Genomic DNA, 27473 nt, shown 5'->3' with positions numbered 1-27473 from the left:
GCTTTCATGCTATAGCAAAGTCTGGCTGTTTCACCATCAATATCATCATGATGCTTTCAGTGCTTCTGGAAAGGTTACAGGAACCAGAGGACCAGAGATCAGGTGAGAAATTCAGTTTCCACTGCCTTTTTTAAATATTAATAAAATACTAATAAATGCTGGTTATGGTAAAAAAGCCAGAAACAGCCCCCAGGTGTATTTTGAAAACAGAAAGACAGCAGGCAAAGAAAAAAAGGCCCCCAGTTTTATTATTTCGTATAATCAGACTATAATTGGAGAGCAGACACTGTCTGTAACACAGTGCCTTTGGGGACTCTGGTTTTCTAATAAGAAATCCATGAGGGAATTAGATGCTGTTTCAGTGGTGTTCTGGCTGATTTAAGGGATGCACCTGGAGCCAGAATTCATGCCTTCAGTTGCTGTACTCCACCAAAAGCAAAAAAATGTAGGTGCCACTTGTAAATCCCTGCAAAAATTGGGTCTGCAGTGGCACCAGCGAGAGCCCCTTAATTATAGCAGTGCTTTTGGGAGCCGTGATAATTAGGAGTTTCCGGTGTTCTGGAAATCAAAGTGCTTTCTATTCTCTTCTTTAATTAATCCAGGCTTTTATCTGTGGAAGTGGAGATGAATTAAGGTTGTGCTCTAGGCAAAGGGCAATGATGCTTGTGCAGTCCCTGGCAGGGTGAACCCCCAGGACCTGGGTGACACTGCAGCATCTCTGGCCTCTGGTTCTTGATATTTTGGGGGATGAAGGGGAAAGACCAGAGGGTGATATCCCTCAAGCAGGACTCACCACAGCATGCACATATCAGGAGAGAGCTGCTGCACAGGGCTGTGCAGCTGTGTATCCCTGGCAGGGGACACACTGCCTGCCTGCAGGAATTCAGCAGATAACAGACACCAGCATTTATCACCTCCCCACATGGGACAGGGGGAGTCAAGCTGCGCAAAAATCGCAAGATTGGTACAAAATCATTATTTTAATTTTTTTTCTCTACAAAGGAAATTATTGTTATAGGTCCCTTTTATTCCACCCTAGGAAGAGTTGATTTTGGGAGGTTTTCTAGGGCTGGGAAATCACACTGAAAATCCATGTGACTCTTAGAAGATGACAGCAGTAGAATGGGATTTGTGGTAAAACCATGAATGCCTCCATGAATGTGAACTGTACATGCAGGGATGGCAGAGAGAGGTTTCCAGCTGTAAGTAAAGCCTCCAGCTGATGGGATGACCTCAGTGCTCAAAACAGGAGCATCTGTCACCCACCAGAGCAGAAGGCAGCATAATGCAATTAACCCATACAGCTAATTAATCAAATCCAGCCCCAACAATGTTATCAAGGAGCTGCCTGGAAATTATTCTATATGTCAAAGTCTATTTTTAGATCAAATAAATCCAGACCCATGCTGGACAAGCTGTGCTCCAGTTTGGGGCATTTCCACACTTCATCATTTCCTGGCAGTGAATTCTGCTGCAAGTACCCAAACCACAGGCTCAGCCCTAGAGCCGAGCCCCAGAGCATCTTTGTGTTGGATGAAACAGTTTTCCCAGAGAGAAACTGAATTTCTACATCCAACATCCACGACTTTCGGTCCGTTTTCTCCTTTTCCTACTAGGTGGCGCCTGCATGACAGGCGGAGACGAGCCCCAGCGGGGAGCATCTCTAACAGGTTTCCTGCGTGAAGGGCCGATAAATGACACTTTTCCCCGAAAAGCCAGGCAGTTGAGAAGGCGAGAACCTGCCGGGAGCTGATTAGTAGCAGGAAGCTGTTTTCTGGTAGCGCCACGTTAACTGGGCTCCCCCAGGGGCGCTGCCAGACCCCAGGAGGGAGGGGGATAACGGGGCCATCCAGGAGCTGCATCCAGCGTAGCCCAGGTGTGCACCAGCCCTGGATGGGCACTCCCAGCCCAGACATCCCGCTGAGCACCGGGGCAGGGAGGATGCTGGGCTGAAGTGTGTGCCACGGCTGTGCAGTCACCCACACTTGGCCACAGCTCATCTCAAAAGCCCAGTCCAAAAAACCCCAGGCATTTAATTGGCATTTCTGGATATCCAGCAGGAGACATGCAACTGATGGTGTTACTGGTGTGCTACAGACCAGACTCAGCACCAGATTTGCCCCCACACAGCTCTCAGCTAGGAGAATGGGCTGTGGGGGTCCAGCCCATCCCTCCCTACTCTGGGAGGGACACACAGTGCCTGAAAACTGTCCCCAGGCTGCTTCCCTCTGCCTGCTCCCTCCTGGCACTTCCCGGAGGATTCAGCCAGAGCTGTCAGGTGTCAGCATCACTCCCAGTCCTTCTGGGTAACCCCACAGAGGTCGAGTGACAGCATGAGCTACCACTTCTTCACCCAACAAAGACACTGTGTGCCCAGCTCTGACTTCACAGAGCCATCACAGCTGCCCACATGCCACCTTTGCAGCCCCCAGATCATTCCCCTACACGAGCTCTCTGTTTCCCAACCGTGCCAAACTCACTCTCTGGCAATAATTAACCATGTTATCTCCACACTGCCCCTCTGCTGTACATGTACACTGCACGTGTTCCAGCCTCTCTGCTCCTTTCTGAGCTTGGCATTTTGGGCACCCTGGGCCATGTGCCAGTCCAGAGCAGACAGAACCCTGTTGTGCCGATAACCCAATTTCCCAACCCAAACGGTACCGGGACAGCAGATTCCAGCCCAAACCACAGCTTTGGGACAGCCAGAGGAGGAGCCACGTGTACTGACTGCCCCACCAAATAGGTCTGGTTTTCCAGGGGTAAGTTTGCCATTTTTGCTTCTGGATTTCAGGGGGAGGCTGAGCCATTCCCTGGCTATGACATTGCGAGTGGCAGGTGAGGTGGTGTCCTCAAACTCTGCTTTTGTCACAGCACCTGCTCAGGTGCAGCCGCTGCTGCCCAGCACTGCTGCATCCCTGTGGCCTCCGGGTGCACAGCAGCCCTTGGGCTGGCACATGATGAACCCAAAGGAGCTGGCAGGGGACAAGGGGCACAGGAGGGAGGCTCAGGGACCACTGCCTTTGTGTCTTACTGCAGTAAAGCCTTGGGTCACCCCCTTATTGATTGGGTGTGGGCAGGAGCTGAGCTGGCCTGTGCACCCCTCCACACTGTCCCCTTGGATGGCTCCAGCCCCCCAAAACAGTGCGGGAGGTGGGGACTCCCCATGGCTCCCTGGCTGGGCAGCCAGAAGCTGTCGAGGTTCGTCTGCTCACCGGTGCCATGCTGTGCCAGCACACGGGCACTGGGGGAGCCTGGCAGCCCCAGCCCTGAGCAGATCCAAGGGTGCAGGTGGCATCAGGGCTAAGGGGACAGCAGGACACAGCCAGATGGGCACAGGGACACAGATGGTGCTGCCAGAGAGCTGCAGCTCTGACCAGCGAGTGATGGGCCAGGAAAAGAGGATTGCTGGGAGAAGAACAGTCCAGATGACAGAGAAAAGTCCTTGCTCAGGACCAGCAAGGAAAAAGAGGAAAGAACCCAGAAATACACCCAGAAACACTGACCAAGTTCAGCACAATCCTGACACACTGGATCTCTCTGGGTAGAAGAGAAATTAAGCCAACTTGCAAGCCCACATCAGATCTCTCATGAGAAACATGGATACCAAGGAAATCTTTTGAGCAACCAACAAAGCCAGTCAGGGTCTGGGAGCTGGGAGGCCTTAGCTGCCTACTGAGATGGCTGCAGAAAAAATGGGGTGCAGGACTCAAACCATCCAGAAAACAGGTGGACAGGACTAGCCAGAGGCTTGAGAAGATGAAAACAGGTATAAAATTGGTATTCATTCTTCTCTGTGACATAAAGGTGGGAAAGCAGAGGCTGTTACAGTGAAAAGTTTGCTAATTTACAAAAAAGGAAGTGCAATCTAAAAAAAGGAGAAGCAGATTTCAGCACTTCCAGAGGGTTGGTCAGTTGATCATTACTCAGGGAACTGATCACACTGCCCTGGCAGCAGCCTTGCCCCATGCAGGGAAACAGAAACAGGGGGAGACCCACATAGTTTCTGTCCTTCAGTCTTCACAAAGAGCTGATCGTGGCATATAAATTATCACCATGATAGGCATGAGGAGGCAGGGGCCATACACGCAGGAAGGGGCTAAGGAGCAATCTCATTCTACCAGATGCACTTAGTCACAGATGGCCTTTGCAGAGGGGTGATGAAGTACAGCTATCCCAATGATCCTCCTTCTCCTAACCATGCCAATAGGTTTTCACACCTCTCCAGTATTGTCCAGCACCCAGGGAACTCACAGCATCTCTAAGTTTGCTGCTTGAGCATCCCGAGCCTCTGGAGTTCTGTCTTATCCAGCATCCAGTCACTGGGAGTCACCAACGGGAACTCTCCCCAGCAATCCCACATCTTTGCTGCAGCCTCTCCATATCTGCAGGTTTCTGTATCTCCCATCCCATGGATGTAAGAGGTGGTGAGTGCCCTTGCAAGCTGGGGCAGTCCTGGCTGGTATCTGGGCTTGTTTGCAGGCAGCACAGAGACTGGAGAGGGGGAACATCTGCACAGGACAGCAGTGAGAATGGGCTGAGATAGTTAAAATCACAGCCTGCCCGGGAGAGAGGAAAAAATGGGACTTGTTTCATCCCAGGAAGATATATCCTATGTGCAAAGAGGACACAGAGGGGATGGCCGTCGGCAAAGATTAAACCCTCCTGACTGCAAGGGCGGTGAAACACTTCAGGCTCGGTTCAGAGGGGCGGCACATCCTCTGCCCGGGCCGCAAACACACACTGCAATCAGCTCCCCACGGCTGGGGCGGATGAGACAACCCCTTCAGGTCCCTTCCCCGCTCTCCTTTACTGAGTGAGCAAACCAAAGCTCCAGAGGGATTTGTTTTCAAGTCCCCGTGGGTTTGCCCCAGTGCTTTTGCCTGCAGACTCTCCATGGGAGCGGGGCCGTGCGGCAGTGTTGGGGTGTTCGCAGCAGGACAGCTCTTAGGGTGCAGAACCTTTCATTATCTGCTCCACGCCTGCCGGCACAGCTTTCCAGAACAAGTGCGCGGCCCCTGATAGCAGGGGCAGAGGCGCAACAAGCCGCACCCACCCATTAAAATGAGACAGCGGCCGGCTCTGAAATGCGTTTATAAATAGAGAATTCAGGTCTGCCTTCGACTCCTGTCTGTAATGGACACCGCGGGCCGGCTGCCCCGGCAGCGATGCCCTCCTACCCGCGTGTGATTAACCCGGGCACGGCAGTGACGGCCGGGCAGCGCTGCGGGGACGGGGCTGGGGGCTGGGGGCCCCTCACCCTGAGCAGGCTGTGCTGGGCTGGGCGCTGACCCGAGCCGGGCCGAGCCGGGCCGTGCCGAGCCGTGCTGGGCCGGGCTGTGCCGAGCGGAGCCGCGCGGTGCCCGCGGCCCCGGCGGGCACATGGGCAGAGGGCGGAGCCCGCGGCCTGACATCACGGCTCGGCTCCGCGCTGCCGGACGGCGCCGCTCGCCCTCCCGCCGCCGCGCTGAGGTGAGGAGCGCGGGGGGACGGGCACAGCGGGGCTCGGGCACCGCCAGCGCGGCGAGCAGCCGGAGCGGGGCTCGAACCGCCCGCGCCGGGCGGGCAGGGCGGGGGAGGCTCGGCTCGGCTCGGCTGGGCTCGGCGCCGCCGGGGTTGCTTTATCGAGGGGAATGTCCCGGGTTAGCGAGGGCTCCCCCGCCGCCGAGCGCTGGTGCCGGCCCCGTTGCGCCGCACTCCCGCCCGGGATCCAGCGGCGGAGCTGGCAGCGGGGCTGCCCGCGGCCCGCTCCGCCCCGGGCTCGGGCAGGGTCCCAGGGCGCTCTCGGACCCCTCGGTGCGAGGGCTGGTGTTGGGGCTGGGGCCGGTCCCGGGCGGAGATGTCTGCGGGGCCGGGGTGTCCCGGTGCGGGCGGTCACCCATGGCTCGGGGGGCTGCAGGTCCGCGGACCTGCGGTGCGGGCTGCCCGCGGGAAGCGCTGTCCTTCCCGGGCTGCTGGACACATCCGTGCGGCTGCGGGAAACTCGCTGTCCCTGGCACAAACCGGGCACAGAGCCCCGGGAACGGGTCGGGGCACAGAGCCCCCGGAACGGGTCGGGTTCCTGGTTCCGAGTGGTGCGGTCCTCGTGAGCGCAGTGGGGATGGATGGATGGATGGATGGATGGATGGATGGATGGATGGATGGATGGATGGATGGATGGATGGATGGATGGATGGATGGGCGGAGAACCTTCACGCTGTTCTCCTCAGGGAGCAGCACTTGGCACTTAGATTTCACTTTTCATTCTCAGCTCGCTTTGAGGAGATGAGAGGCTCTTTCCAGCCGTGGAGAAATCAGCACTGAGATATAAAAAAAAAACTTGGGGACAATCTTGGCCAGGGCCCAGGATCCTTCAGAGGCGAGCAGGGAGCGGCTGTGGGGTTTCTGAACCGCTGTAGGGACTTGTAAAAGCTGCAAAGGTTGGATGCTTTTTGAGGGGGACTTCAGCATTTGATCCATGTAAGAGTAAAGAGGGATGAGAGCTGTGAAGGAATTGTAGAAGTGACTTTGTAGTAGGAACATCCCACAGGTGATGGCAGCTGGGGTGGACTGTCCCTGTCCCGTGGCCCTGTCCAGGGTTGACATCTGCCCATGACAGATGGACACCAGGGAGCTTGGGGCAGTGTTTGTGTTCCTAATGCCTGAGCTGGGCAGAGGGGTACAGAGAACCCCAGATCATTTCAATCAGAGCATTCTAAATAAAACTAACACAGAGAATTGCTTGCTGTGGCAAGAAACCAAAACTGAGAGACAGCAGGAGAGGAAGGCTGTCGCCTACAGCATCAATACTCCTGTGGGCTGAGGAGATGCAGGACTAATAAGATTTAAATACTGCATCAAGCTTTCGTTTTCTTCTAAAATCACATTTGCTATGAAGCAAATGTACAGTAATATAAGATGCCGCAGTCACTGCACATATTTGATTTCCTCTGTGATTGTAAAGGAGAAAATTATGATGACTCTACAAGTCTGTGTTTAACAAAACCACATCAAACCCCAGGAAAACATGCTCTTTGACAGCATAATAATTTTTTGTTGTTTATTTTGCTTTTTATTTTTGTTTTGGATTGTTTTGCTTTTTATTGTTAGGAACTATGCTTTGACTATGACCTTGTAACATCACACCCATAAATAGAAGCAGGTTTAGATTCTGGGGAAACACATTTTTTCCGATGATGGAAGAAGTAGGCCAGCCATGCCAGCTCTCTTGAGAGGTGGGAAAGGCAGTGGCAGCTGTGATAAGAAATGTCACACACCAGGAATTAAAACACACCAATTTGTTATCTGTAAGTTTACCGTCACTGATTAGAGTTACCTTTTGTCAACATTGTTATGGAAGAAAATGCTATTTTCAAATTTGAATTTACTGCTTAGGTACTGCATAGGTTTCATATGCAGACCTACAGTGAATTAAGCAGCTTCCCATCTTCATCTAAGTTTAAGTGAACTGTCACTGAACTAAAAGTAAAAAGCTTCTGAAAGTATGTCAGTGACGTGGGAGCTTCCAACACATTTCTAAAGGTCTTTACATACTCTGGGGCCTAAACATTTTGAAATTTTTCCTGGCATTTAAGGTACTGACACAGAAATTCCTCCCATCCTTTTTCCAGGTTCTCAGATTTTCAGTGAGTCTAAAGCCTTGGTTGTGGCAACACGTGCATTTCCTTTAGTATGAATACATCCCTGTAGTCATTGGAAAAAATATCCTAAGAGCTCCCCATAGGATGTCAGCTGCAAGAATCAGGGTCTGTAGATAACATGTCCACCACTGAAGGAGCCTGATACCAACGGCTGATCATGTGCAAGCACTAATAGCTCATAGAGCTACAGAGTGCTTTGTGTTGGAAGGGACCTCAAAGATCATCTCATTCCAACTCCCACCATGGTCAGGGGCACCTTCCACTAGACCACGTTGCTCTAAACCTGGTCCAACCTGATCCTGAGCACTTCCAGGGATGGATCATGCACAGGGTTGCTGGGCAATCTATGCCAGTGCCTCACCACCCTCATAGTGAAGAATTTCCTCCTTATATCTGATATAAACCTGCCCTCTGTCACTGTAAGGACAATTCCTCATGGTCCTACCACTACAGTCCTTCTAAAAAGTTCTTTTAGAAGTACTTTTCATGTACTGGAAGTTGCTCTAAGATCTTCCCAGTGCCTTCTCCAGGCTGAGCAACCCCAACACTCTCAGCCTGGATGGAGCCTCTCAACAGGAGAGGGGCTCCATCCTTCTGAGCATCTCTGTGACCCTTCTTTGGACTCACTGCAGCAGGTCCACATCCTTCTTATGTAGGGGTTAGATAGAGGACAGAACCTGTGCCAGTGCAGCTTGGCACTGTGGTGAAATACATGCTGTTTGTACCTGTCCAGCACAGGTGGGTCTCACTAAGGATTGGGGTCCTGGGGGGAGGCATATTGTTCACACTGCATGTATTTGTCTCTCTGGGCTCACCTGACCAGGGCAAGACCCCTGCCAGTGCAGGGTGAAGGTGAAGCAAGCTGGATCTGCTGTGCAGGATGCTGGACTGAAGGCAAACGGTGTGAGAGGAAGGGGAAGGCAGGGCAGTGAGTTGACTTCCAGCAAGGAGCATCTCTCTCCCACCCATCTGGATCCCCAAAGATAACGACCTGGTCAGCCAGTTGTGTTTGCCTCTCCCAGGAGCTGTTGGGAAAATCAGAAGAGGCAGTACATGGCCCTGCATTGGCTACCTTTCCTGTGTTCACTACTGTGCTTATTCAGGGCTGGCTCAGAGCTACCTCTGCTCTGTGTGTCATGCCTGTGCTCCGTGGAGGGGAAAAAACAGATCGGCAGGAGATGGGCTGGCCCTCTGCCATGGGTTGTGTCTTCCTTCCAGCCCACACTGCCTCCCAGGCATCTTCTCCCCGTGTGGTCCTGTGCATCTTCTGAGTGACTGGGTGAAGCAAAGTCAGAAAGGCAGGAGAGTGCTGATCTTGGAGACCCTTCTGACAGGTGCTGTGGCACGGAAACAGCCAATACAAATATTTCCCTGCATGCTCAGCACAATTCCTCCATGCTTTTCCTGGAAAGAAACAAAGAGATTTTGAAGAGGGAGCTGGAGCCTGCCAGCTCCCTGTGGTGACTGCTGAAGTCAGGTCCTGCCTGATCTTTGTAGGCCTGGAGAAGGGTGGAAGCCCCAGGTTATTTTAGGCAGGAGCACCTCCACCCATCGTGTCTGTCTGCAGGGAGTTACTAGATCTACCTGAGAAGCTTTCACCTTTGGGTTGCTTTCTTGCTCTTCTCACATTTGGGGACGGGATGGCTCAGAAATGGGTGAGTCACTGAGTTGCCAACTTGAGAATGAAAACCCCCAAAAAAAGCAAGAGAAGCCATACAAGACTTAAGTACAGTACCAAAAGTTGTTATAAATCACCCTTTTATGTCACTTAAGAACTGTGAGATGCTAAGCTGAGGAAATAACCTTCTCATTCAGAGTCACATCAGCCAGATAAGCTCCTGCGTGCTGTGTCAGCATCAGCACTGCTCTAGCAAACTCTGTCTTGCTTTAGGTCTCTGCCTTCCACAGTCTTACAGTGAAACCTCAGGATTTCCCAGACTTTCACATTCCCATTTCATGATGTTTTATCACAGGGTAGGTCTTTCTCAGGCTTCTCATTACTCTATCAACACCATGGGCACAGACAGCAAGATGTTCTTGCAGAAGAGCAGAGGAAGTTCTTCAGACAAGGACTTTGCTGCAGAGAAGTGGCTCTGCAAATGGAGGCAAATTTGGGGGAGAGTTTGAACATCTCTATGGCAGAACCTGTTGGTAACTGCTTTAAAGTACATCATTTTTATGAAACCAGGGCAAAGGGTTTTTTTCCAGTTGTTTATCATAGATAGGCAGTTTTCCTGCTCAGCATTGAAATGAAGGTTTATCCTTGGAGAGAGAAGCTGTCCCTGCCAAGTGATCACAAGCTGGTGTAGTTCTATAGGAAAACTGTAGACAAGATGTCTGGGCTTGTGAGGGAAAAAGGTTATTTTGTCCCTGTGGGAAATTCTGCTAGCCCTTTCTCCTCTACTTTCCCCTGTTCTGAAAGCTATTTTTGAATTTTGGTCCTGGTGAAGAACATCTTGTGGTTAGGGGCATGGACATGCCTTAGGCTTCACTGCTGGCTTCCAAAAACAACACTCTAATTTTTTTTTTCAGTGTATAAACCAGAGGGTGTATGGAGTTGGGAGGGTCAGTGCCTGTCAGCCTGTGTTTTCATTAGTGTGTGATGGAGTAGGGAGGCAGATACTGAATTTGTAGGTGACACTGAGCTAGGGGGGACTGGAAACATTTTAGAGGAGAGACTTAGAATTGAAGATTGTGACAAGCTGGAGAGCTGGTTTCAAAAAAAACAGCACACGTTCTGTCCTGTGTGGTAGGACTGACTGACCTCCTGGACACCAGGTGAGCGACCAGCCAGGCAGTGGTCACAGGAGCCAGAGGACAGGGACACTGTGCCCCATGGGTTCACAGGGACACACAGTTGTGCAAAAGCAAACAGTCCTCTTGGGATGGATAAAGAGAAATGGTGCATTGGGGAAGCAGCGTCTCTGCTCCAGGTGGTGCCTTTTAGGGGCTCAGTTGGAAAATGCAGTTCTGGGCATCCTCCAGGAAAAATGAGAGCGAGGAATAGAGGCTGAGTTGTTGGACATTCGGTAAATAACAGCTCTGATGAAAGAGTTGGGTTTCACTTGTGCAGGAAAAACCGAAGGAAGATATGGAACCTGTTCTCCAAATACGGAATGTGTCTGTCTGCAGAGGAGAAGGCAAATCATTTGCCATGTCCTTTGGGGGTAAAAGAGGAAGGGATAAGGTTAACTGGACTGAGAGATAAAGAGGAGAGAAAGTGGGGCTCTGCAGGAGCTTATGGAAGTGGTTTTAGCAGATAAATACCTGATAATGAGATAATCAGATAAAGCTGCCCTGGGGCAGGAGGAGGGATGAGGACCAGTGAATGCAACGTGCATTGGGGTGGAGAACAATTGCAGGGGGACTTGTGGCGAATCCTGGAGCCCCCCAGCAGGCCTGGGGTCATCGCAGTCCTTGAAGCCCACTGCGGGTGTGGGGTCACAGCAGCCCTTGAGTGTCCCACAGCATGTGTGGGGTCACAGCAGTCCCTGAGCCCACAGCAGGTGTGGGATCACAGCAGTCCCTGATGTGGGGTCACAGCAGCCCCTGAGCCCACAGCAAGTGTGGGGTCACAGCAGTCCCTGAGCCCACAGCAGTCCCTGGGTGTCCCAGAGCAGCCCCTGAGCCCACAGCAGGCCTGGGCTCACAGCAGCCCCTGAGCCCACAGCAGGCCTGGGGTCATAGCAGTCCCTGAGCCCACAGCAGTCCCTGAGCTTACAGCAGTCCCTGAGCTTACAGCAGTCCCTGGAGCCCACAGCAGTCCCTGAGCTCACAGCAGGTGTGGGGTCATAGCAGTCCCTGAGCCCACAGCAGCCCCTGAGCCCACAGCAGGTCTGAGCCCACAGCAGCCCCTGAGCCCACTGCAGGCCTGGGGTCACAGCAGTCTGTCCCCCTGCCCCTCGGTGCCATGCTCAGCACACCGTGATGCCAGCTCGGGGCCGCACCAGCTGCCCTGCCGCAGGTCCCTGTCCCTCCTCCCCACCCCAGCAGCAGGGGCACAGGGAGCAGAGCCCCCATCCCTGTCCCATGTGCCCCTGGGCTGAAGGACAGCAGCGGGGACAGCCCAGCTCCCAGCATTTCCTCATTCTCATGTCTTGGCTGGCAGCCCGGCTGGGTTTGCAGTATGGCTTTTCTGGAAGGGCTATTTACATCCCTTGCCAGTTCCTGGTTTGCACCATTAGGGAGGTAACTCTGCTTTGGAAGGAGAAAGAAGAAAAGAGACAAGCAAAAAGGCAGCAGGCTTGGTTTCCCTGTCTCTTTCTCTTGTAGGCAGAGCTGGGGAAGGCATTTCCAGTCAGCCTGGGCAGGACTGCAAGCTCTCCAGAAATGTGCACCAGAGCTGAGATTAAAGCAGCTTTGGATAAGCTCTTTTATTACTTAAATCTGTTCCAGTTCCAACAGGTTCAGGTTCATGGCACTTGCTTCTGGGAGGGATGCTCTGTGTGTGGGAAAGAGACTTAAACATTTGATTTTCCCTGGAAATAAAATGGTGGTAGCAATAAAATTAAAAAAAAAAAAAAGTATTTCTGCTCAGAGCAAGACCTGAGTGGAACACTTCAGGTCTGAATGCTCCTCTCCAGCTGGGGCTTTTGGAGGGTTAACTCAGCAAGAAATGCTCTGCAAACAGAGGCTGGAGGGCTTTGGCTTCATGGTTCAAAGGTCTCTCCATGCAGACTGGAAGTCCCCTGGGGGCAGAGATCACGCCTGTCCCTGGAGTGTGTGTTTGTGGGACCGAGCTGGTGCCAGCCATGGCTGGCAGGGCCCAAAGGGACCTTCCCAGTGCAGAAATTGTGACACTCCCCTGCAGAGACCTGACCAAAGGCTCTGCTGCATCCTTTGATTCCTCATGAGCCTTGCTGGTCTTTCAACCCATGTGCTCATAAAGGAATGTGTGTAATAATCATGTGCTTTATCTCGCGTGGCACCCAAGCAGAAGCTGAAGCACTGAGCAGACTCTTTGATGACCTGCACGGGTTGAATCCACAGCTTATGGAAACTCTGTTGTGGTCAGTCTAAACAAACACTGACTTTGGGGGAAGACACAAAAGCAGTGGTTTTAGCCAAGGTGGTGCAGACTGAGTATGTGAGGCTGAGCTCAAAGATGAGTTTCTGTGCAAACAGGAGCCAGTTTGGTTTCACTGGACAGGACATTTTTTTGGAGCTCTGTATGAGATTGCTGCCATATTCTTCAGCACAGTTTGATATGTTTAAAACACTGCCTTTTTATTAGAGTTAGGGTAAAACTAACTTGTCTTTTATCTGATAAATCTGAATACCAGGGCATTGAAATGAATCTTGATTTTTTTTGTCCAGAACTGAAGCAAAGCCTTGCCACCACAGGTCCCTCCTTCTTCAGGGTGTACAACTCAAACACCTCTGAACTGCAAATTACAGGAACCAGCTAGGCTATCCTCCTGCACCAGAGGATGTGAAAGGGGCCCCAAAAGATGGTCTCATTGTTAAAGACATGGTGAAAGATATCTGGGTCAGCCCAGACAAACTTGCTGGAGTCCCATCATTGTTAGTATCTCCTTCCCCGCGTCTGTTGAAAGAGGATAACAAGTGTGCCTGCTCCCCAGTGGCTGTGGGGGATGATCTGCTCAGCAGATTGACTCTGCTGTGAGCCCAGGGACACCTGAGTGGGCTCCTGCAGCCCAGCTCCATCCAGGATAGCTGTCCTGCTGCAAAACCTGAGTGAGGCCTCTCAGTGTGGGCAGAGAGGCAGAAAAACCTTGTTTGCCTGGCACTGAGCCTAAGCTAACAGCCTCTGCCAAGCCTCAGGTGCAAAATATGTAGCATTATTCCTGTGTTTCTTCTGTGAGAACCCCTCCCTCCCTTCCTCTGCCTGGGCAACAGAGATTTGACTGCTTTGTTTCTTGCAGCTGCTGTCTGTCTGGTCCCACTCCTTGGGACAGAAGTTCCTTTTTGGACAGTTCTTGTAGAGTGCCCAGCAGTCAAAATATTACCCCAAAATAAAGAAATACATCTTGCTCACTGCCCATCACTGCCATTGCCCTGCAGTTAACAGTGCAGCGACAGTGCAGTCATTGAACTGCACATGGGAGCAAGTGTGCTGCAGTGGACACAGCACTGATGTGAGGGTGTCATTAGCAGCTGAGCTGAAGGGCAGCTGTACATTGCATTCAGTATTTTAGTTAAGGAACTGCTGCCCAGTTAGAACTGGAGCTTGTTTATCCCCACCGGGCTGTGCTTTAAATCATCTTGTAGCTTCCCTGGTAAGGAACTGATCTCTTGAATTGCATGTGCTATAACTCAGCAGGGATGCACTTTGCTTGACAAGGAAGATCAATAAATGGGGTTTATCTAAGTCTGGAGGTGCTAAAGATGTCTAAGCACCATGATATTCACTCCTGGCCTCCTCTGCAGCATCCTGGCCATGGTGCTGTGCACCCACTCTGGATGGGTTGGCCTTGCTGTGGTGAATTAGCTTTGGGAGGGAGAGTTTCAAGCAGGTAACCTGTCCATAGGTGCAGAAAAAGCAGTGTGGTCATGGTAAGTCAGGGTGGTGGCAGGAGGGGGGTCTGTGTGCTCCCCAGAGATACAGAAGTGAAGAAAAGCTGTTGCCTAATCAGACAGTCCATTGCCAGGCATCTGCTAGGCAGAGACCACAGTGTTTGTCTCAATGAAATGTGTTCATGGTGAAAGAGGGATGTTCCCCTCCTTCCTCAGGAGGATTTCAGTGCATGGCAATGACAGCAGTGCAACCCACAGGCAGCAGCCAGCACCAGGCACCTTGCCACCATGGGCTGGCAGCAGGGATGAGTGCTGCTCCAAAGCCCCACCAGCCAGAGCATGACTGAAATAATCACACCAAAATTCACAGAAAACGTTTTGAGTCTTCTTACTTTGTAACTCTCCTGCTGACTTCAAAGGCTGTTTAATGCTGTCATCCCTTTTAATCAAAATAACTGGAGACAGCAAAGATGTTTATCTCCAAACATTGCCAACATCTCTCTACATGTTCAGTGGCAGCTGCAGGACAGAGGAAACACAGTATAAAAAAAATTGCTTGCAGCAACATTTACATCCCAGTGGGACCACAGAGAGAACTTTTGAGGTGCCTTCAATTGATTATGAAATGAGTCTGTGGATAACAATCACTTTGTCACCCTGAATGCTAATTTCTCCCCCCATGGCTGTGAGCCAGAGATGTGTTTCTTTATTTTGGGGTAATATTTTGTGTGCACAGGTGGTAGAAAAGAGGAGGGGGGTTAGCAAGATAATTATTCTGAACAATAGTGTTGGCCCTAGAACAAATAGTTCTGGACATGAATACATTAAGGTGAAGCAAGGCTTCTAAAAAGTAAAGCAGTGAGTGTGTGATAAAGCTTCAGATAAGGGACCAGGAAAACAAAAAAACAGTATCTTTGCAGACAGAGATCTGAAAGTCATCCCTGTGGCCCTTTTCTATGGTTATTCCCCCCCCCCCCTTTTTTTTTTCAATGGAGTAAGCAGAACTGCAGTGGGCTGTTTGATCTCTGTATTTATACAGTGGACGTGTTTTGAAGGGGAAGAAGTCACCATGCACTTCTTTGGCACTTATTTTCCCATGCTGGCACTTCTTCCATGAGCATTTTTGGGTCTCTGGGATAAGGTAGTGCTTGGTGAGGGGCAAGGAGAGCAGACAGGCCTCTGCCATAGAAACAGCATTGTCACTGAAACCATGATGGTTTATACCCAGGAGAGTGAACTTGAGTTTCAAAGTCCATCTGCTGAAGGTGTTTTGCAGGTTTTCAGTGAGGAGCAGGATTGAGGTCCTGGCTGCTGTGTGAGAGATCTCCTCCAGTAACTTGTCTGTGCTTGATGTTTGTCTGCCAGGGACCACCAAGTTGGTGTTTTCATAGTAATGTGACCCTTTGATAATTTTTCTGAACAGTTTAACAAATTTACAGCTCTTTAAAGTATATATATGGTTAGGGGAGCTTATGCCCACAGGCAGCTCTTGCCATGTCTCTCTAGTGTCTGTAGTGAATTTTGGTGCTCAGACACTTTGATTGGGGAGATCCTTTTGCAGATTCTTCACAAGAAAGATTGACTGTCCTAAATGATTTTGAGTAGATATTAGGAAGAAAATATTTAGTATAAGGGTGGTGAAGCATGGGAACAGGTTGCAAAGAAATCTGGTGGATGCCCCATCCTGGGAGGTGTTCAGGACCAGGCTGGATGGGGCTTTCAGCAGCCTGCTCGAGTAGAAGGTGTCCCTGCCCATGGCAAGGGGTTGGAAGTAGATGATGTTTAAGTCCCTTCCAGCCTGAACCATTCTGTGATTCTGTGATCACTATGCATGAGTTCCATCTTGTCAATATTCACTCCCTTTCCCAAATCACTTATGAGCATGTTGAACAGCATAAATCCTCAGGGAAATCCCTTGGCAACCTATTCCCATTATGAAAATAATTTATTTCTTCTCACCCTTTGTTTCCCATTGGTAACTATTCATGCAGAAGTGCCCTTCCCCTTTGCACCACTGCTGTGCCAATCCCAGAAGAGCCTTGGATGAAGGACATTTCCAAAAGCCTATGAAAAACACACCTGTGCCAAGGACTAGGTCACCCCATCCAAATGGTCACCTTCACTTTGAAAGAACTTGACCAGCTTCAAGGCAAGACTGCACTCCACCAAAACCAATTTTCTCCATTCCCAGTATATCACAAGTCTGTAAATTACAGTCTTTATTATGCTCTCTAGCAGTGTGCCAATACAAAAGCCGGATGTCCTTGTGTGGAAGTTCCATGGGCTGCCTTCTGAGCCCTCTTAAAATCTCACCCTCAGGAATTTTTAGGGTAAATTTGCTGTTCCTTAAGTTGGGAGGCACATTTGAGCCCCTAACACAGCCCATGAGCAGTCTGGCAGTTCCCTGCCCAAGTTTCTTCTGACCTCCAGGTTCAGCTGCTGTGCTGCCTGTGAATTCATTGATCTGCTTAAAACCTCTCCGTGCCCTCAATATCTAATCTGTTACAGGGCAAAATTCATTAATGTTTGCAAAGCTCATCAAGATCTTTCATGAGCAAATCCCATCATGTTTTAATATATTTTTTAAATGTCACGAGTAAGTTCTCATTACTCATTAAAGAGCTGAAGCAAACAGTGCTTGCCAGACCCAAATATTGAGACAGGCAAGGGCTGAAACTCTCTTGATTTACCACTTTTAGGACACTTTCATTTCAGTTTGACTTTCTGCCTTGATTCTGCTCTGGCAAATCAGAAGCACCCCTCCAGCTTTTCCAGATGTAGTCTCAGGGATCTTCATGGACCCCTTCTTTAGGAGGTGTCTGGTAGCTCCATGGGAATCTCAGAGTTTCTGGTCCTGATTACTGTCAGTGTTGGCCTGGCTTTGCAGTGTGAGATGCCAGCATGAAGGACAGCAGAGGATGAATGAGTGCATCCAGCAGGTGTTGGACCACACATCTCTGAGAAAACTCCATAAAAGCTTCACCTTCCAACCCAGCCTGGTGTTTTGTGCCCCTCCAGTGGTGCCTGTGCATTACTGCACATTTCCTGATGGGTTTGGCAAATAGATCCTGGGACCAAAACCATGTTTGAGCAGCCTAAGTGACATTTTTCCCCGTGACCCCAGACATGGTCTGGGTCTCTGCAAGATCTCCACGTTGAATTTGCATTTCTCCTTGTTTTTCCTGCCAGGATGTCCAGAGGAGACATGGCCAAGCCTCTGCTGGGCCAGGGGAGCGCGGCGGGCGAGCGCAGCCCCCCGGCGGCACCGGCCGGGCGCACGGTGGGCGTGCTGGGCAGCGGGGACTTCGCGCGCTCCTTGGCCGTGCGCCTGGTGCGCTCTGGATTCAGGGTGGTGGTGGGCAGCCGCAACCCCAAGCGCAAAGCCAGCCTGTTCCCTGCTGCAGCAGAGGTCACCTTCCAGGCCGAGGCCGCGAAGAAGGCCGACATCATCTTCGTGGCCATTTTCAGGGAGCATTACTCCACGCTCTGTGACCTGGCTGATGTGCTGGTGGGCAAGATCCTGGTGGATGTCAGCAACAACACGGAGATCAACCATCACAAGGAATCCAACGCCGAGTACTTGGCCTCCCTGTTCCCGGCCTGCACCGTGGTAAAGGCCTTTAATGTGGTTTCTGCGTGGACGCTGCAGTCGGGTGCCAGGGATGGAAATAAGCAGGTATTGTTTTCTTCCAGCAAGGGATAAATCCCAACTGTTTCAGCAGCTCAGCTCTGGCAGCATCAGTAAATGGCCTTAGGTCCAGGAGAAGGAGTCTTGAGTGCTGGCTGGGCATCCAGAGATCACCCCTTAGCTTCTGCATTTCTTTGTTCAGAAATTAAATACCTTCACTCAGTTCACACTGTGTAATCCTTGGATCATCCGCCTGAGTGAAAAGTATTATTCAGTTTTCTGTTTATCTAAACAGAGCCAGTGAGACAAACTAGCAGTACATGCATGAAAGGAAACCTGCCCAGGAGAGAGGTCTGTGGCAGCCATGGTAAATCCCTGTCAAAAAGCCTGCCAGGAATTATGATGCTCAGTGGAATAACATAGGCTCCCTGTGACACAGAATCCCTCTGGATGCACTCAATCCCAGCAGCCTGATTTCTTTGCCCCATGTGTGTATTTCTGTTCGTTGCAGGTTCTGATCTGCTCAAATAACCAAGAAGCCAAGCGCACCATAGCAGAAATTGCTCAGGTCATGGGATTCACCCCCGTGGACATGGGCTGCATGTCATCAGCCTGTGAGATCGAGAACATTCCCCTGCGCCTCCTGCCAGCCTGGAAAATCCCCATCTTTTTGGCTCTGGGGCTTTTTCTTTGCTTCTTCACCTACAACCTGATCCGACAGGTCATCCACCCTTACATCAGGGAGCAGAAGAACAAGCTGTACAAGATCCCCATCGAGGTGGTCAACACCACGCTGCCGTGCGTCTCCTACGTCATGCTGTCCCTGGTCTACCTGCCCGGCGTGCTGGCAGCCTGCTCCCAGCTCTACTACGGCACCAAGTACAGGCGTTTCCCAGATTGGCTGGACCAGTGGCTGCAGCACAGGAAGCAGATTGGTCTCCTCAGCTTCTTCTGTGCAGCCCTGCACGCCGTGTACAGCCTGTGCCTGCCCATGCGCCGCTCCCACCGTTACCTGTTAATCGAGACAGCTGTCAAGCAGGTAACGGGGGTGCTCCTCAGGTAGCACCTGCAGGGATCTGCTGAACTCATGCACATCTTGGGTGGTGGGCCGAATATCTTGCATTTTTCATTCATTTTCCAGAGGTGTGGGGTAGTGGGAAAAAGCTCTCTAGGAGTGCTTGCCCCACAGGTCAGCCGCATGGCACGGACTGAGCACTCGCCTGTCTGTGCTGAGGAGCTGCCATCTCCCTGGATACACAGCTCCCTCTGCATTGTTAGCCAGGGCTAGGGTCAACACCCCATGCCACTGCTCCCCAGAAACACTGACTTTGAAACCAGCCTTGCCTGGCACTGGTGTCTCTGAGGCAGGAAAAATGCTAGGCAAGGGGAAATCCAATGGTAGGAGGAGTAGAGTTCCCTTCAGCTTCCAAAATCTTGGGAGATCCCTGTTTGTTCACACTGATGTTCATAATTGTGCCTGCTGGAGTAACCAAGTCATATCCCAGAGAGGGTTGTGTGTCCTCATCACCCTGTGCCTGTAGGAGTTTAACAAAATGGTGGTGAAGAGCCAGTTATATAAGAACAAGGAAATGGAAAAGGACTTTATTGCTTTATGGACACTCTCAGCAGTGTTTATCCAGTGTGAGATTGCTGCCTTCAGGCAGGTCAGCCAGCTCTGTAGTACCATGGGAAGATGGGATTTGCTCTTTCCTGCCCCTGGCTTGCCTCTGCTCCTCACTGCTCCTTCCTGGGATGGCACAGGCTTTGTGCAGCTGAGGGGAAATGTGATCAAGGGATTACCTCACAACCCCTCTGCTTTCTGTGCTGGGGTATTTGGCTGAGTGATTCCAAATATTTGTCCCAAAAAGGAGGGAAGGAGCTGTTGGGGGCAGAGGGGAGCAGGATGGCTGGTTTGGGCAGCAGTGGCTGTTCAGAGCATCCATCAAACACCATTCCCAGCCTCTCAGCTCCAGCCTTGAGCAGGTTCTTCTCAAGTGCCACAGTTGCACATTAATCTCAGGCAAGCATCCTGTGTTCATTTCCCCTCTACCTCCTGTTTTCTAGCAACATCTTTGTTTAGTAAATTAAACCCATTTAATGGGCTAAAGAGGACGGTTCTAAATGTTCCTCTTTGCCATGCAGTATAAAACCCATCTTCCCTTCCATTAGCATGAACAATTTCCCCCCTAAATGCACTTAAAACAAAGGTTATTAGGAGACTACTGCATATTCAAGCATCTGTATTTGTTTTCATGGCTTGAAACTGAGTTCTCATTGTAATTATCTTTCCAAATGTGACTTTGGGGCTTGCTGCTGTGGTTACAGGCATGGGAGCTGAGAGCATTCAGCAGTTCTTCCCAGCAGGCTTCAAATCAGGTATAGCTTTGGCCGAATGGCTTTGGGATAAGAGAGCATTTCCACATCTCCCAAACAGGCAAATGGTGCTGGAGGTGTGAACAGGATCCAGTGCTCATCCAGGAAACCTGCTTCCAAAACCAGAACAGATAAAACTCAGTTCCTCTGTCCCTAAGTGCCCCATTTTAACAAACCTTCATTGTCATGCCAGGCTATGGAGAAGAAGATGACAGTCTGGGTAGAGGAGGAAGTCTGGAGGATGGAGATTTATATCTCTGTTGGAATAATTGCCCTGGGCTTGCTGTCGTTACTTGCCATCACTTCACTTCCATCCATCGCAAACTCTCTCAACTGGAGGGAATTCAGTTTCATTCAGGTAAAGTTGATATTTGCTGATGCCAGAGGGTGATTCTGCAGAATCAGAGTCAGGCCCTCACACAGACAGGGCAGGGCTTGACCTGCTTTCCCAGCAGGGCAGCTGTGTATTGGAGTCAGCAGCAAAACCTCCCCCTGCACCCCAGAGCCACAGATCCCTCATCCAGGGGCTGAGACCCAGAGCAGGAGAGGGGCAGAGGGCTGTGGTGTGTCCTGGGGCTGTGCTGCTCTCACACAGGGCTTGTCCTGTCTAGGGAGGGTGCTTTTCTCAGGACAAGGGAGAATACAGCACCAGGCTGTGGAGGGCAGGCAGGAACTCACTGTGAGCACAGCTGGCTACAGCACACAGATCTGCCCTTGCTGTTCAGAGAGAGTGAGCTGCTCAAGAGGAGAGAGCCTGGGAGGACAGTGCAGGGGAAGGACAGGTTTGGCAGAGCTTGCATGCACCCAGGTGTTCAATATACAAGTTCAAAAAGGCTTAGAGTGGTCTGTAACCTGCCAGAGCCCACACAGCACAGAGAACTGGGTGTGATTTCAATGAAAAGGCCATGGCTGATTCTAAAACCTGCAGAAAACTTTAGTTTTTCCCCAGTGTTTTAGGAACCTTCCTCCACTTGCAGTGATGGCCAAGCTCCTAAGGGCCAAATTCCCTTGGTGACCTGAGTCTACCCCCTGGGATTTTCACAGACACAGTATTCACTGGCTGTAGCTTTTTCAGGGATGCATTTGGAGCCAGGCTTGGGGCTCATTAATGGAGATAGCAGAGAATGAACCTTTCAAGTATCCCCTGCACATTAAAGCTGATTTTGAGGCCAGATTCCACTCACTGTGCCACAGTCATACCCCAGAGCCCTAAAATTCCTTTTCACTTGTGCCTCCTGCAGCAGAGCTGCTTAGCATGCAGCAGGCTTTGTAACCCCTGTGGCACCCAAGGTGTGTGAGCCCCCCCAGGACTCCCTTCCCCTGCATCTCCCCTGTGGAGCCTCCCTTTGCACCACCTAACCCTTCCAAAGGGGAGGGCAGAGCTCAGGGATGCAGAGGTGAATATCTATCATCCAGCCTCTGTTAAGCTCTGCTGAAGCTCTTCAGGAGTATATAAATAATTCAATATTCATTAGAGCAGGAGTTTGAAGTCTGCTCCCCTGCTTCTCCCACGAGTGCCCCGATCACCACACGAGCAATCCAGTTTGTCTTCTTTCCCCTCTTGCTGTGGGCTAGCCAGTAATTATTTACACTGAGTAGAAGAGCTGCACCAGGAGAGCTTGACCCCAAGAGATCATCCCTCAAGGAGAAGGGAGACTGGCTCTAAACCTCTGTTTCAGACTGGACAATGGGAGCATATTAATTCTCACCACTGTGTCTCAGGGGAGGGCTGCAGCTGCTGGGACACCGGATAAATCAATCCTGACTTGCACATCTCGCACCAGGAATCCCAAACGAAGGGAAGTATCTCCTTGCAGCCTGGAAGGAGGCTCTGAACCCCCCTGCATTTGCCTTTGGCTCCCCAGGCAGCCTGGCAGCTGTCCTGGAGGGTGCTGGCCTTGTGTCATGTAACACAAACATTGTCGTGGCAGGTCGTGCGTGTAACACCACTGTCCCATCTGCCCTTTGGGACCCCTTCCCAGCCTTTCCAAGGCTATATCAGCACTGGGACCAGACAAATTCGTGATGGTCAGTTCCAAAATAGCTCTTGGCTGTCCCACATGGGAACTGGCTGGCTTAGTTCATGGAAAGATACACCTATTTCTGTCTGCATGGAATGAAGCGTGACAGTGTGACACGAGCTCCCAGCTGATCACGGGCAAGAGAGACATAGCTGGTATTGTGCCTCTTTGTGGAAATACCATGTAAAAAGAGCAGGATACAGATCTCCTGGCATGTTAGCTTCCATATTACTTTTTTTTTTTTAATTAGGATCTTTTAAATTATTTACTCCTCAATAAGTTGGTGGTGCCTTTCTTGAGGAAATTAAAGGAGCAGCTACAGCTACTGCTTCCAGGCTCCTGAGGTTGTATTCACATAGCTCAGAGTGAGCCTCCCTGAATTAATGCACAGTGGCACTGTGCAAATACAACGGGTGAAGCATGAGGCTGCTTTCTCAAATATTTGGGATTTCTAGCACTTCTGCAGCATAAAAGAGGTGAAATGCAGATGCCCCAGCCAGATGCCTTCCAGAAAATGCAGCAATTTGTTCCCATCTCAGTTGAACTGGATGATGTTTGAGGGATGCTGTACCAAAAGCCACATGTGAGGCAAATTCAGGAGTCACTTTAGTCCCTTCCTTACCCAGAACTTCCCAAGTCTGACATTTTCCAGCAGCCAGTGTGTAATACACCTGTATTAGTGGCATATACTGCCACAGTATTAAAATACACATCTGTTGCCTGACAGGTCAGAAATCCCATTTGTATTGTTGCCAGAGTTATAGGAAAAAAGCTTAATTTTCACAGTAGCTCTTGTACATACTCAAATTTCAATTAAATATAGTTAAATTGGATACACAGTTCCCCTGTGTGTCCAGTTTTAACAGAAAATGTACAGGATTGAAACACTGGCTAACAGGAATGATTTGTATGTAATTCAGCTTATAGGAGACATTTTTAACATTCCCCAGTGATTTACAAATCAACTCTAATTGCCTGAGAAATAAAAATGTGTATGATTGCCTTTACCTTCCTATCCTGAGGAGCCCTCCTGGAATTTGAAGGTTGAATTGACCTGGTTTCTTTCATAGTTCATGTAGCATAAGATGTAAAGAATCTGTAATCAGACCTTTTCTAACCCTCCTGTTGAGGCAGTGTGAGGGGCCAGAGCTGCTCCATTGAGCTGATAATTCCATAGTACTGATGGCTGCACAAGTGTGAAGCTTATCTGGGTCAGGAAGGGGCTCTTTGCTTTCAGTGCTGCCCAAGCATTTCTAAATGAGCCACAGGTAGCTGGATCACCTTTGCTGAGGTGTTACAGGGAGCCTGCAGGCACCAAGGCAGTGGCAGAGGTGGAAGAGTTAATGCAGAATAGAAAATAAATGCAAAACCTGCATCAGGAAGATACTGCCTTCATACAGGACCTTTCAGAGAGCTTTAACACCCTACAGGGCTGCTGGCCCCACACTCCCCATGTTGTGACAGTACAAAAAAAGCCTCTGCCACTGTTGAAAACAAAACCCAGAAAGATTTTGTAGCCAGGAACTGCATAGAGGATCAATGAGAGCTCAAGAGTGGTATCAGGGCTGAGCACTTTGGCAAATCAGCCCCCTGGGCTGCTCAGCAGGCTCTGCATTGTGCTGCACTGAGTGTACATTGAGCTGTAAGCACTGAGCCAGGCTGCAATCAGCAAAGCTTTGGGTTCTGTGCACTTACAGACCTGCTGTATCCAGCTGTCTGGGGGGTGCAGCCGTGCATCAGCACTGGGAGCCCCTGTGCTCACCCCAGTCAGCTCCTCATCTGGGCTAAATGGATCAGCCCATTGCTGCTGCCAGAGGAGCTGCCAGCCCTGCTGCAGCCACAGCACCTTAGCTATGTGTTTGTTGCCATGTGTTTGTAGCCAGTTAGCCTTTTTGTTTCATCCCCACCATCCACACACAAAGGTGGGTCAGTCACAGAGTGCCTGTGATGGTTTGTCACCTTTTGTCCTATCAAGTTCCTTTCCTGCTCTCCCCCAGTACCTGCAGCTGTTTAAAGAGAAACTGTAGAGGCACAGGGTAATTATCTCCAGCTCTGACATCTCTGCCATGCACAGAGTCCTGCTTGGGCTGACTGGATGCACCCCCTGCCCAGGGCAGAAAGCTTCTGCTCTTGGGTTCCCTCTGTCCCCTTTTCCCTGCCCTGCTTTGCCAGGTGAGTCCTGATCTGGTACTTCAAACCTTTTGCCACCCTGGGTTTTTTTGCCTGTTGGAGAGAATCTTGAACTATAAATGATGGATGATCTGTGGGTCAGGTCCTGCTGTTAGGTTCAACTGGGACCACAGCATATTTCAGCAAACTCCTCCTTAATTTTCCAAATGCAATTAGTCTTGACCCTGTTGGGTTTGCTGCTTGTTACCACTTTGGTTTAGGACATGGACACAGCTTCTGGTAAGAAGGACATGAAAGAAAGGGTGAGTGTGGGCTTGCACACAGGACTAAGGCTCAGATCCCAGCTCTGTTCCCTCTTCCTGGCATGACCTTGAGAAATGCTCAGCTGTAACACAGAGAGGAGTCCTACCCTGCCTTGGCAGGACTCAGTGACACCCACATGACTGCCAGATAGATACTGTAAAAGTGAAGTACCTAGATCTGGTAGCACATTTTAGAGCTCTCCTTCCCTCCCTTGTCCAGTCCCCTCAGCTGCTTAAAATATTAGCTCTGAAGTTTAGAGGAGTCTTGGTTTGGTTTTTTTGGTAATAACGTGCTACATTTTTTAAAGTTGTCTGGGTTTTTTAATTGTTTCTCAGTAATCAAAAATAGAAGGGGAATCTATGATTTGAGTAGTTCTTTGGATGAAACTGTATTTTCAAAAGATGATGAATCCTTCCTCCCATCTTGCCCTGGTTCCTTATTTCCCTGCCATGTCCTCTTTCCTGGACATATCTTCAGGAAGACTGGGTTTCTTGCTGATCTCTGCACCAAGACAGATATTTTGGCTTTGAAAGGCTTTCTTCCCTAAGTTAGGGACTAACTAAAATTAGCAAAATTTTCCCTCTCTAGGCATCTTGAAATTTGTTATTTCAGGCTTAGATAGACCAAGCATTCAAAGTAGGACAGCAGAGCAAGATGCTCCACCTGCACTTTTCCCTGAAAATACAGCAGCAAAGGCCTGCACAGAGGAGAACACAGCAAGTGCCCAGGGCTGCTGAGTGCCAGCAGGCAGTGGGAGCTGGCAGGCTCAGGAGCCACCACCTCTCATGCTGGCAGGAAGCCCTCAGTGAGGGAAAGAGTTTAAAACCTGTCTTTGAGAGCAACCCTCAGAGGGAGCTGGAATTACTCAGGAGGAGGAGTTGTCCCTGTAGGTGCTTGGGAGCATGATCTCAGCTGAAAATGGGGGAAGTTCTTGCCTGTAGAACAGGGGCTGTGTTCTTGCTGCCTCACTGAGTGGATAAAGGGCTCTTCACAGCCTTTGAACCAACACAGATCTCTAAGACAGAGGAGGAAAGCCTTGAGGGCTGGTGCTCACCTCAGAACAGAGCACTTGTGCACAATCTCATTTTCCTGTAGGTGACACCACTCACCTGAAGATGTCTGCTCTGTGTGGAGCTGTGGCATCACCCACTTCCAGCAGTGCCAGCTGTGGTCCAGAGCCACATCACTGCTGCCTCATGCTGCTGGTCAGAAGGGACTGGCTCAGCCAGCCAGGGACTGGCAGGGCAGAGCTGGCAGGGCAGGGCTGGCAGGGCAGGGCTGGCAGGGCAGAGCTGGCAAGGCAGGGCTGGCAGGCTGGCAGGGCAGGGCAGAGCTGGCAGGGCAGAGCTGGCAGCTGCAGCTCAGGAGGAGCCCTTGGGAGCTGCCTGTGCCCCCCTGCCCAGCTGGGGCTGGGGGCTGCTGCTTCACAGGGTGCAGAAGCCCTCTTCTCTGCTGAGCTGGCAGCACCTTCTGGGAAATTCCTGCTGAGCTTCCAATGTCACACCTAACCTCTGATTAGACAAAGAAAAGCCCAGTCTGGCACACTCCCCAGGAAAGGGTTCCAGCCATGTTTTATTGAAACACAGGAATACCCATTGCTCCCTCTCTGTCGTGTACACTTAGAAAATGATATCAGAAATACAGGGAGACAGCCAGGCACAAGGCACTCTGCTAACTGGTGTGTGTTTCTTTTCCTTTCAGTCCTCCCTTGGATTTCTTGCCTTGGTGATCAGCACCCTGCACACGCTCACGTACGGCTGGTCGAGGGCCTTCGATGAGAACCAGTACAAATTCTACCTGCCCCCAACCTACACCCTCACCCTGCTGGTCCCATGCACTGTGATCATAGCCAGAGTCATCTTCAGTTTGCCCTGCATCCAGCACAGACTTCTGAGGATCAGGAGGGGCTGGGAGAAGGGCAGATACGTCAAATTTGTGCTGCCCAGTGCAACGGGGGAATTCTCGAGTGGGGAGACCTCCAGTAATGTCTAACAGCCCCAGCTTTCAGGATTTCGAAGCACTATCAACATTTCTAGGTTCAAAGGTGTTTCTTTTTCTTAAATATATGTATGTTTTGGTATAATGGTATTGTTGATAAAAGAATAAAATTTGTTGACTTTAGAAAATGGACGGCCATCAAACTTAGGTTAGACAGTTGCAGTTAAATTATATTGCTGATTTGCTAGGACAATTATTGCCTTAAAAGTGACTGTGAGAGCCAAGCTAGCAGCACTAATATACATGGAAACTGATGGACTCTCTTAGTCAGATCAGTCACTGGAGGTGCTACCTGGCAGCTCCCCAAACCAGTATTTCTCAGTTGCTTTCCTAGCTGCTCTCATAAATTTCAATGCCTTTATTTTTTAATACAAGGTTGCACAGATTTTCTGGAGTTTATGACAGCAAAAATACCCTGCCTCTTGAGTGTATGGATCAATCAGGGCAGTGAGGTTTAGAAAGATCAATTGCCTCTAGTTTTGTTCTCCTCGGTGAACTCTGTGGACAAGTCAGTACAGCTATATTCATGTTACTGTGACGGCAGATTTTACTAAAATCATCAAATCTGACAGCAAGCCCAGTATCCCTGTTCTCTCAGATACAGACAGCACTTCTGCTCCTGGAAGCAGTGCCTGATGCATGTTTATAAGCTGAGGAAATAAAGCACCTTTTCCAGGAGTATAAAAGCATTTGAGAGAAAGACATCCCCAATTCCAGACGTCTGGTCTGCAGTGCTGCCTCTGAGAGGACAGCTACTGCTGCATGTTCTCTGTTACACTGAGCCAAAGTTTCAAGCAGTATTTGATTGAAATAGAGCGAGGATAATTATTGGAAAGGCCTGCTGCTTCACAAAATTACATGCAGAAAACCAAGGCCTTCCAGCTGGCCTTACATCAAATAATA

At 50.3% G+C, this 27473-nt stretch overlaps 1 protein-coding gene across 1 annotated transcript; it reads left to right on the top strand.

The window, feature by feature from the left end:
• Positions 1 to 2616: 2616 nt before the first annotated feature.
• On the top strand, positions 2617 to 26700 carry STEAP3 (STEAP3 metalloreductase). The gene is made up of 5 exons (XM_059476411.1): positions 2617 to 2762; positions 17307 to 17793; positions 18257 to 18784; positions 20312 to 20476; positions 26274 to 26700. The coding sequence occupies exons 2-5, from the start codon at positions 17308 to 17310 to the stop codon at positions 26562 to 26564; spliced, it is 1470 nt and encodes a 489-aa protein (XP_059332394.1). The 5' UTR covers positions 2617 to 2762; position 17307; the 3' UTR covers positions 26565 to 26700.
• Positions 26701 to 27473: the final 773 nt, after the last annotated feature.

Source organism: Ammospiza nelsoni, chromosome 7 (genome assembly GCF_027579445.1).
Source record: "Ammospiza nelsoni isolate bAmmNel1 chromosome 7, bAmmNel1.pri, whole genome shotgun sequence".
Lineage (NCBI taxonomy): Eukaryota > Metazoa > Chordata > Aves > Passeriformes > Passerellidae > Ammospiza > Ammospiza nelsoni.
Note: the sequence above shows the minus strand (reverse complement) of the source record. Positions and strands in the feature narration are given on the sequence as shown.